Genomic DNA, 11,482 nt, shown 5'->3' with positions numbered 1-11,482 from the left:
TTGAATTCTGGATTTAACAGGAAGCCAAAACAGGAGAAATCTGCTCTCTCTTTCTAGTCCCTGTCAGGACTCTTGCTGCAGCATTTTGGATCAGCTGAAGGCTTTTCAGGGAGTTTTTAGGACTTCCTGATAGTAATAACAATACATTTAGTGTCCTTATTTTCCCCTGACTTATGGGTCCTTTCACTAGTGAGCCAATGTTCTGTGCTGGCAGAAGGTGGGACTAAACATGTTCTAAATAATACTACTAAATATTAAATCCAGCTTCACAGAGTTACAAAATGGACCAATTTATAATTCTTTCCTTTAGTCCAAAATATTATCCTTTTAAGAATAAATTAAAATGCCTGATGGTCATGCTTTAATTTATCTATTTAGTACATAGAATGACACAAGTTGTCATTATTATCATAAATTTTGGATACCACAGGTTCCAAAAGGTATTTTATGCAGTGTTGTTAAATTATGTTAGGTTAGTGGTTTAGGTTTCATTCCACAGTTTTGTAAACACCAGCATTAACAAAGGAAATGAACAATTATTTGAAGTAAGAGCTGTGAGTAAACTTTCCAAATAATTATGTTTTTTCTCTTGTAAACTTTGTTTTTAGTTTGATGAAATACTCAGAGGTTTAACAGTCCCTTGATTTTTTATTTCAGCACATTAATTATTCAAATGATAAATACTGAATTATCCTGTTGGCATCATTAATCTTAATGGAGTGTTATGTGTATCCCTGTAGGGACAAAATTTAACAAGCACAAACAAGTTCAATATGATTGGAGAAAACTTTAATCTCCACTGCCTTTCCTAAAAACTTCCTTAACTTGCATCTTAAAGGTTGAAACTTGTTAACAATAATAAATAAATTAGCAATGAAGCAGTGTAAATATATGCTATGCCTTCTAATAATACTGCCTAAGGGAGTAATAATAATAAAAATAATAATAATAATAAACTTTATTTATAAAGCACACTTAAAAAACAAGGTGCTTAACAGGTAACATAGAGAATAAAAGGAAGATAACAGAAATAGGACCAAAGCAAGTACTAGGTATGCAAGCAGATAGCTGTCACTGACACATAGGAAAGCAACAGATGCAGAACAAACAAGGAATTAAATGAGCATAAAAGTGCATAATATAATATCATAAAAGAAATATTAACTAGAGGGAAAGGCAAGATTGAATAAGTGGGTGTTTAGTCGTGATTTAAACAGTGCTACAGAATGAGATGTGCAGATATCAAGAGGACGGGTATTCCACAGTCCCGGGGCAGCCAGAGCAAACGCACGGTCACCTCAGGACTTCAGCCGAGATCTGGGTCGGGTCAGAAGTAGTTGAGTGGCAGATCTGAGTGTTCTAGCAGGAGTATGTGGTTTGAGAAGTTCACTAAGATAACTCGGCGCTAATTTATTAATAGTTTTGAATGTAAGGAGTAATATTTTAAATTGAATACGGTACTTTATGGGCAGCCAGTGCAAGCCAGCTAGAACAGGAGTAATAGGGCAAAATTTCCTGGTACCAGTCAAGAGGCGGGCTGCTGGATTTTGGACTGTTTGCAGTGTAAGAAGAAGAGAAGAGGGAAGACCGTCGTGCAAGGAGTTACAATAATCCAGCCTGGAGGTCACAAAAGCGTGAATAAGCTTCTCCAGGTCCTCATGTGGACCATAATGCCTAAGGCGCAGTTGGTGGAAGCTAGATCTCACTACAGCAGACACTTGCTTATCGAGTTTGAGCGAGCTATCCAGCAGTGCACCCAAGTTACTGACATAGTCACAGGAAGAGCTAGCAAAGGAACCCAGGGCAGCACAGAGTTGGGCACGAGGGATTTTACTGTTAAACACCACAGTCTCAGTCTTATCAGGAAAAAACATCTGGCAGAGCCTGACTCAGGGAGGGGCAGTCATCTGCCGAGACTGGTTCATAGTCAGATAAAGTTGGGTGTTATTTGCAATACAGTGAAACTGTATAAGACATAAAAGATACCTCTTTACTGTCATTGCTCAGTCATACCTAGTACAATAGTACAATGAAATTGGAAACTGTCCCATATCGGCACTACGCACTACACAATGGTTGTAGCACAGGTGAGCCTGTCCAGCATCCTTCCACATCTGCTGAAGTCTCAGGAGAGCCCATCCAGTATCCTACTTTGGCAGCTGGGTGTTCAGCCAAGCCTGCCCATTCTCCTTCAGCCTCCCCGCCGCCTGCCATTGCCTCCACGCTGCCACCTGCTATAGTTACCAAGCCAGTGGGTCCAACTCCACCTGAGCCCAAGTGGCACCAAGGACTGGAGCCAGTTGTGAACCCTTGGCAGCCCCAGCCAGAGCAACCAGAACCTGTTGCGACCTCATCAACAGGTCAGTGCGCCATCTGGCCCACCCATGTCTCAACCAGAGGTTGTTGTACTGTGTGGCCCAGGAACACTTAGTCCTGCCACGCCTGGGCCAGAGGTCTGCACGCTGTCTGGACCTGCTCTGCCCAAGCCGGAGGGTCTACACACCATCAGGGCCTGTACATCCACGTCCTGCCAATCCATGTTCTGCACTACCTGCACGTACACATGCTGCCAAGCCACCGTCTGCATGTTCACATTCTGCCAAGCACTACCTGCATGTCATGCACCTACCAAGCCATGATTGAAGGAAAGTTTTAATTACTTTCCGGCAGGATCCCCTTCAGTTTGTTTACCAGCTCTGCCTTGGAGCTGAGGATGCCATCATCGGCGAGCACTGTGAGGGTCATGATTTTTACCTTTTCAAGTGCATTCAACATCATCTGGCCGACCCTCCTGGGTGATAAGATAACAGCGATGCAGGTCGATGCTTCTTTGGTGTCCTGGATTGGATGACAGGAAGACCACAATATGTGCGTCTTCCACATTGTGTGTCTGACAAGGTGATCAGCACCACAGGGGACTGTCCTCTCCCCCTTCCTCTTCACCCTCTACACCACAGACTTCAGCCACTGCACAGAGACCTCCATCTTCAGAAGTTTTCTGATGACTCTGCGGTGGTTGGATGCATCAGCAGGGATGATGAGACAGAGTACCGGGCTGTGGTCGACTCCTTTGTCACGTGGTGTGAGCAGAATCATCTGCAGCTCAACGTGGCAAAGACCAAGGAACTGATCGTGGACTTCAGGAAGACCAGGAAATCAATCCAGGGGGTCAGTGTGGACATTGTGGATGACTGTACATACACTTTGCAGTTATTTATTTGTAAAAAATGTTTGGAATCATGTATGATTTTGGTTCCACTTCTCACCTGTGCACCACTTTGTGTTGGTCTTTCACGTGGAATTCCAATAAAACTGATTCATGTTTGTGGCTGTAATGTGACAAAATGTGGGAAAGTTCAAGGGGTGCGATGACCTTTGCAAGCCACTGTACCTCAGAGTACACATAGATAATAAACTGGACTGGATTAAAAACACCACAGCACTTTACAGGAAGGGCCAGAGTCGTCTCTATTTTCTGAGGCAGCTGAGGTCCTTCAGCATCTGACGGACAATGCTGAGGATTTTCTATGAGTCTGTTGTGGTCAGTGCTATTCTCTATGCTGTTGCATGCTGGGGGAGCAGGTTGAGGATTGCCAACAGACTCAATAAAATGATCTGCAAGGCCAGTAATGTTGTGGGGATGGAGCTGGTCTCTCTTAAGGCGATGTCGGAGAGGCGGATGTTGTCCAAGATAAAGACAATGTTGGATAATTCCTCCTGGCTAGTCACAGGAGCACGCTCAGTGAGAGATTGAGATTACCAAGAAGCACCACCGAATGACACAGGAAATCATTCCTGCCTGTGGCCATCCCTCTGTACAACTCCTCCATCTAACACACTGTATACATTGCAATAATTACACCCTTTTGCACGCACTCTTTTCTACTTTGTAATATTCCTGTCAACATTCTTGATATTTATTTATAATCACCTATATTAATCCTTGATATTTATTAATGAGCGATTTGTATGTATTAGTGCTATTTCTTAAATCTGGAACATATTATGATTTAGAAAGTATGCTGATTCTGATTGACTGCACTGTAAATACAACACATTCTCACTCCTGAGACGTAATATTTTGCGCTAGGTGACAAATCGTCAACATGTTACGCTTCCAGGCACCCAACATGTTCCTAAATGATGAGATCGGAAAAATGAGGAAACACGAGAACCGTTTGGAATCAACCCACACATGTTGTTCATTTTCCTTAAATTGCTTTGGAAAACACTATGTAATGTAATATAATAAGGTCTGGGATAAGGTTATGGTTAGGGCTGGAATACATGGCTTGAACGTGTTTACTGCGGCACCGTCATTTGACTGTATTTCACACATAACCCAGCGCCTACCATAAGAATGCCGAAGGTCACCTTTTGCGTTCCTCGTTAATGCCGCAGGACATGACAAATCGTAAGGGTGTTATACCTCAGGAGTGAGAACGGACTGTCTCCAGGTGGAAAACAGGAGAAGTGATACACCTCCTGTTGTGTAGACCTGCAGGGTTCAGGCCTGTGTTGTCCTCCTCTGTCTTATAGTGAACAGAAACTTTTTTTTTTTTGGAGTGGCACAAATAATTTGTGTGCCTTCTTATCTGATACAGAACACGCAATTGTTCTGTAAATAGTCTGAAATGGTTGTATCAAAAACCTCCTTGGCTGCATTTTTAGGTGAACAGTTTATAACTTTGTTGTTTGCAAAACTGGTGCATTTTTTTAACTTAAAAATTCCATTTACGTTTCAAGTAAATAGTTTTTAAATCTGAGCTACAGGTAAAATCAAAAGTAGTCAAAAATGGCCAATTATACCTTGAACCCCAGAGGGGAACATAAAAGTTGTATATTAATTTTCACACATCTGAAAATTAAATGCTGTACAAACATCAAACAGAAAACTCATTGGATGCTTGCTGATTAACCTGGTTGTGTTAGATGGTAGTAAACAAAATTTACTGTCCTGTTATATTTTAGGGAGCAAGATGAATGAATACCTTTTCACTGGTGCAAAAACCTCAGCCACTGTTGCTTATAGTATGCAGTTTGTAATCTGATAGGCATGAGGGAGAGTGCTTCTCTTTCTTGTAGTTCTAAGTTAATACATTTCGCTGTGGATGCTGTTCAGGGATTAACACGATTGCCATGTTATTAGGTGAAAAGTCACATAGACATTTAGATTGCTTAAACAACAGAAAAACACATTTCATGAAGCTGATCAAATTATATAAAAACAAAAATCTCTTGACAATAGATATATATATATACACATATACACATTTTCAATAACCCACACAACCTAAAGATATATATACCCACACCAACATACCCGTGCACCCACACACATATGAAAATATTGGACAAGAACACCTGATCAAATCTCCACCTCGTCCCTGTACCCTGTAAAAACCATCTCCTTAAACTGCTGTTTAAACTGTGCCGTGCTCGGACGTTACTTCATATCTTTACTTAGTCTGTTCCACAGCTTCACTCCACACACACAGATGCAAAAATATTTTAAAGTTGTACGGATACGAGGATTTTAAGGTTTTTAATCATCAAATATCAAAAAATGTTTATATTACTGTTGTTCAAAATGTTTAAAATTGGTATGAATCATTTAAATAACCATGTTGTTAGCCAAACCCTCTGAATGCTCAAACAGAAATTTTGCCATGAAAATCACAATACAGGTGGCTTGTTTTTTGGGAGGCGGGGAACTACATGGCGATATTTCCCCATAATATTTGTCTTGAGGAAAATTGTATAATTAATATACATCAACGGAAAAAATAACAGCAAACTGGAAAATGTGACAAAACAACAAATATTTATTAATAACAGCCTAAATATTGGACCTGTGATGATAATTTTTCTATTTATGATGGCCTGATTCACAGTGTAATATGCAATAATAATCCATTCGAATAAAGCTCTTTTCTGAATGTCTCCCTAAACCTCATGTAAAGTCTCTCCTTCCACAACTCATTTCCATAATAACATGTGCAAACAGAGAACTTAAATTACTCCAGTGTGTACACAGTTTTAGAAACAGGAGATGGAGGAGCCAGGATTTCATCAAAAAGTAAACCCTCAAATGTGGGAAATAATAGTACAGGGCTATAGCTATGTAAGCTTGGTCTCAAAATAATACATGTTGGACACCAGTTTACAGTGCCTTGAAAAACTCTCAAATATGCAGCTCAACAAAGGCCTCCATCAAAGCTAAACATGTCATCCCTTGTCTTCTACCACTGGGCATTTCAATTGACAACACAGATGATATATGAGGACAGGTCTGATAGTCTGATCTCTTAGTCCATAAATGAGAGAAGTCAGACACCTGGGTAAGATGAAAAAGAGAAGATAAAAAACATTCTGAATGCGAACAAATACTATCCTTGTAACAGTCACTGAAAGAGGCACGAGTAATGGGTAGTAAATAGTTGAGGAGAGGCTGAAGAAGAGCTGCATCAGATTCAAGAGCAGTGTGTTACGAGCTTTAAAGGCCAAGGCTTTGTCTGTGGAGGCTGACCTGGCTGCTACAATCACACCAATGTAAGAGAAAATGACTGCCACACCAGCAGCCACAACCACAATACAAGTGAAAGCTTTGTCAAAATGATCAGACTTTGTCCCGAGCAGAATAGTTATGTCAGCACAAAGGTCTTTCACCTCTACTTTACCCAGCTTTTCAAATAGTGATAAAAACAACAGAGTACGAATAATAATGTTTAAAAAACTGATGGCCCAAATCACAGTGATAGCTGCCCCTGTGTTTCTGATGGTGATGATGGTTGCATGTCTCAGTGGGTAGCACACAGCAACATATCTCTCAAGAGGCATCACAACCAGCGTGAGAGGAGATATCACAGCTGTGAGATGAGTGAAGTTGACAAGAAAAGTACATACAGGATATGACACTGTTATTCTAAGAACTGCAAGAAGAAAATGAATCTGACTCTGTGCCAGCTGCACAGTGTCCGCAAAAAGCAGGTTATACAGAAGAATATAACGGCAGGTCTCACGAAACACAGGTTTACTCCTCAGAGTGAACAACATGATGCCATTGATGAAAAGAAACACACAGGTTGGAAGTGTTGTCAGAGTAGAAATCATGACTCGTTCTGCTAATGCCTGATACCCAACAGTGATGTTAGTGAGAGTCTGAGATATACTAGACATTGAAGAAAATTAGGCAAATGTTACAGAGTAAAAAAAAAGCACAATACCAAACAAAATTAAACAGCACACAAGTACAGTTAACCTGTGAAGAGTTAGCAGCAGAGGTTCAGTTCTTGTTCTCGTGTGGGCAGAGCTGTTCTGCAGGGTTTTCTAAAACTCACAAACAATTTATAATGTTTTTCGTAGTCACGAACATGTTTACCAGATCATTAACTGGTGATGTAATCCTTCTTTCCCTCTTGTAGGTTGAGGTAATAATATATGTGTTGTACTGTTTTCCATTACTGTTACTCTGGTTATGAAGCACTTCATGCCCATTAGTTTGAATGCTGTGTAAAATGTAAATAAAAACAGAATGCTATGATTTCCAAACATGTGCATTTGTCAACCAGCGTGCAGCCTGGTACAGTTGCTCCTGCTTTTTCTCTTTAGCTTTGCTTTTTTTCTTATTTATTCTTTTTTTCTTTACCTGGACTTTGGTCTGTTTTAATAACTTTCCTTCAGCCATGTCGGTTGAGAGAGTTGTTGTTCTCATGGACGTCAAGGAACAATACAGCTCCTTCTCCCTCCTCCGACTATGTAGGTCAGATCACAACCTGATTCACCTCACACCCCCCAATATGTGCTGACTGTGAGAAGAAGCATTAGGGCTACAAGGCCCTGACTGCCAGACACTCTGTGAGCCTCACAGTGAGGACATCAATGGGCTTACTGAGTTGTACACTGACTACATAACTTTCTGCACTGACTCCATTGTTCCAGCTCAGACTGTCCATTGTTACCTAAATAACAAGCTGTGGGTGACAGTACACGAGTTACTAATACTGGACATTGGTAACTCGCACAATCTTCTGGACTTTACCCTTCCACCGGACCTTCAAGTCATTGTTCGCCCCAGCAGACACCGCCACCACCACCCCCAGAAAGGCCCCGAAGCACCGAGCCCTAGTTAGTCAGCCAGTCCCAGGTGCACTTGGTGATGGCAACCTAAGCGAGGCAACAGCGGGGGCTCCATGCCAGGCTAAAAGCTCAGGCTAGCCAACCACCGCTACCCAGCCTCCTACTGGGCAATGTGAGGTCCCTGGAAAACAAACTGGACGAACTATGAGCCAGCATCACAACACAGTGGGAAATTAGAGGATGCTGCGCTCTTATTTTCACCAAGACCTGGCTCTCAAACAAAGTCCCAGAGTGCACCATTCAGCTCCAGACTCATTCCATACACCGAGGAGACCGAACTGCTGCCTCTGGTAAGGCTATTGGGAGAGGTGTGTGTGCATACATTAACAAGTCGTCGAAGGACCATTAATGTTGGATAGATAGCTTGTACTGGAAGGACTGTAAGGTGCTAGTTCAGGTTTGCAGCTACCACTCCCCGGAGTGTCGGCCAGAACACTGCTCAAGGCCCGGATGAATGTTCAGAAGGGAGACAATGAAGACACCGAGGATAGTGCAGACTCTTGTATTGACTTCACACAGTTGAAGGTAACAGGGATTGTCAGAGGAGCAGGTATTGCATACAGGTTTAGGTGCGTGGGCATGGGTGTGTGTGTGTGGTCTCTGAACGGAACAGAAAGAAAATACTACATTACTAAAGTGTTCACAACAATATCTCCAGAGTACATCAACATAAACACAGGCGGGAAATAAACTAACATCCCCTTTAATACCATAGGCCATATATTACCCACGACTCACACATAGACCCCCTGAGAGAGCTAACCAGGTACACAGCTATGCCCAACCACACGGCAGGAAAGTTAGCTTAGCTTAGCTTAGCTTAGCACCCGCTAGCGGCACAGACAGAAACATAATCATTTCCCCCCTAACCTTGGTTACAGTCCCAAACACATCTTATTATCACATCCTCACACATCACCAACTTACGTTGCTCATTAACGCACACTTCTCACAGAATAACCAATTCTCTGCCAGTAATCTGGAGCAGAAAAGCTCAGGTGCTTTGCCCACGTCTCTCCCTGGACATAGTCTCTCATACAAAGCGGTGGGGTGACCTCTACTGGCCACTCTAAAAACTACAGGTGAACTAACAACTGAACAGAATAAAACCATAACTACGGGGCCTTTTGTACAGCCGCCCCCAAATGTATGAAGTACATTTGCTCACAACAAAAGGCAATTTTACAAACAAAGTCACGGTGATTGTCCTTTGTCTTCGTCCGGGAGGGCAGGCAGTACCACCAGCCTCGCCACAGGTCGGGTGAAGGTCCGGTCCTTCACCTTGATGTCAGCAGACCTGATGTGCCCGTCGGGACTGGGGTGGACTTTGGAGATGCAGCCCACGAGCCAGGAAGCACGAGGCAGCTGAGGATCTACGATCATCACCACTGAACCTTCTGTGACATCTGCGGGGGATGACCGCCATTTCTGCCGAAGCTGCAGGCTTGGAAGGTACAGCCGGATGAATCGAGACCAGAAGTGGTCAGCCAGCACCTGGGAGTGCTTCCACCTCCGGCGACTCAGGAGCTCTTCTCTGGGATAAGCCACTTGAGGAAGTGCTCCGTCAGGCCGCCCCATCAGAAAGCAGTTGGGGGTCACTGGATCAGGATCACTGATGTCAGACGGGACATAACCTAGTGGTTTGGAGTTCAAGATGCCCTCCACCTCCACAAGGACCGTGTGGAGGACCTCTTCTTGAAGGGGTTGGGATCCTACTGTAGTGTAGAGTGCCATCTTGACAGACCTAATCTCCCGCTCCCACACTCCCCCGAAATGAGGAGCCGCTGGTGGATTGAAGTGGAAGACGATCTTATGGGGAGCCAGGAGCTTCTGCAGGTCAGAGGTCATGGCTGCAAAAGCTGCTTGGAGTTCCCTTTCTCCCCCACGGAAGTTGGTCCCTTGGTCTGAGTACAGCTCAGCTGGAGTTCCTCTCCTGGCAATGAAGCGTCGAAGTGCCATTAGGAAGGCATCTGTATCGATGGAGGTTAGGACATCAAGGTGGACCGCTCTGATAGTTAGGCACTTAAAGATGATGCCCCACCTCTTCTCCACACGGCGCCCGATTTTGACCTCAAAGGGTCCAAAACAGTCCACGCCTGTCGAATAAAAGGCAGGTTTGTAAAGGCGGAGGCGCGCAACTGGCAGGTCCGCCATCTTGGGAACAGTCGGTCGGGCTCTCCATCTGCGGCACTCAAGACAGGTCCTTTGAAAACGCCTAACTGCTTCCCGGCCTCTCAGGATCCAATGAGTGCGCCGAATCTCCGCGAAGACCCTCTCTGGCCCTGGATGGCGCAGGCGACTGTCGACGTCCTGGATGAACAGGCGGGTGACTGGATGTGTCGGATCCAAAACTAAAGGATGGGAGCTGGTAAAGGCGAGATCTTCAGAGCGGCGAAGACGTCCACCTACACGGATGACCTCATTCTCGTGGTCGAACTCAGGGGATAGTGCAAGGAGACGACTGCTGCGACTGATGGATTTCCCCTGCTTAAGGAGTCGATACTCCTCAGGGAAGCTCTCCTGTTGAGCTTCTCTCAGGACATCCATCTCTGCTCGAACATAGTCATAAGCCGATGAAGTTCCACCGCCTTTGGCCGCCCCATGCAACTGCGTAATAGCTGCTTCCAGCAGCTGTGTCCAGGTGTCATATTTGCTGAAGTTCGAAGTGGCGGGGTCGAAGGTGGTAGAGAATCCACAAAAGGTCTCTTTACGGAGCTCAGATGGGCCTGGAGGCTCAGCCAGGGTGCCACTTGGCTCTGGAGGCCACTGTTCTGGACCTAGGAGCAGGAAAGGAGGCCCTTGACTCCATCTATTGGGTCTGGTCAGCTCGAGAAGGGACTTCCCCCGGGTTATATCATCTGCGGGGTTCTGGGCTGAGTCCACATAGCGCCAGGTGTGCGAGTGAGTTAATTCCTGGATCTCAGCCACGCGGGTGCCGACGAAGACCTTGAAGTGGCATGACTGGGACCTCAACCAGGTGAGTACAGTTGTGGAGTCAGACCACAGCACTATTCTCTTTATGTCCAGAGTGAGCTCATTTTTAAGGAGACGGGAAAGATGAGCTCCGGAGAGGGCACCACACAGCTCAAGTCTGGGCATGGAGAGAATGCGTTTAGGGGCAACACGGGAGCGAGCCATCAGGAAGGCTAGATGTGAGCTGCCATCCCCTGTCACTGTTCTCATGTAGGCCACCGCGCCATAAGCCTGCTCTGACGCATCACAGAATATGTGAATCTCTCTCTCACTAACTGCCTCCATGATGTGCTTTGGGAGATACGGGCGAGGAAGCAGGACTTGTGCAAGGAACAGCAATTCCTCTTCCCAGGTTTTCCACTGCTGGAGT

The 11,482-nt window shown here is 44.5% G+C and overlaps 1 protein-coding gene across 1 annotated transcript; it reads right to left on the bottom strand.

The window, feature by feature from the left end:
• Window positions 1-6,128: 6,128 nt before the first annotated feature.
• On the bottom strand, window positions 6,129-7,289 carry LOC121812276 (odorant receptor 131-2-like). The gene has a single exon (XM_042213962.1). It carries the CDS (start codon window positions 7,177-7,179, stop codon window positions 6,229-6,231), a length of 951 nt encoding a protein of 316 aa, XP_042069896.1. The 5' UTR covers window positions 7,180-7,289; the 3' UTR covers window positions 6,129-6,228.
• Between the last annotated feature and the right edge of the window lie 4,193 nt (window positions 7,290-11,482).

This window comes from Haplochromis burtoni, unplaced genomic scaffold (assembly GCF_018398535.1).
Source record: "Haplochromis burtoni strain Fernald_Lab_line unplaced genomic scaffold, NCSU_Asbu1 Contig_505, whole genome shotgun sequence".
NCBI lineage: Eukaryota > Metazoa > Chordata > Actinopteri > Cichliformes > Cichlidae > Haplochromis > Haplochromis burtoni.
This window is presented reverse-complemented; position numbering and strand designations above follow the sequence as displayed.

What these genes read in the sequence shown, in the direction of transcription:
- LOC121812276 (XM_042213962.1), bottom strand. Translation starts at nt 7,179, where the DNA reads ATGTCTAGTATATCTCAGACTCTCACTAACATCACTGTTGGGTATCAG.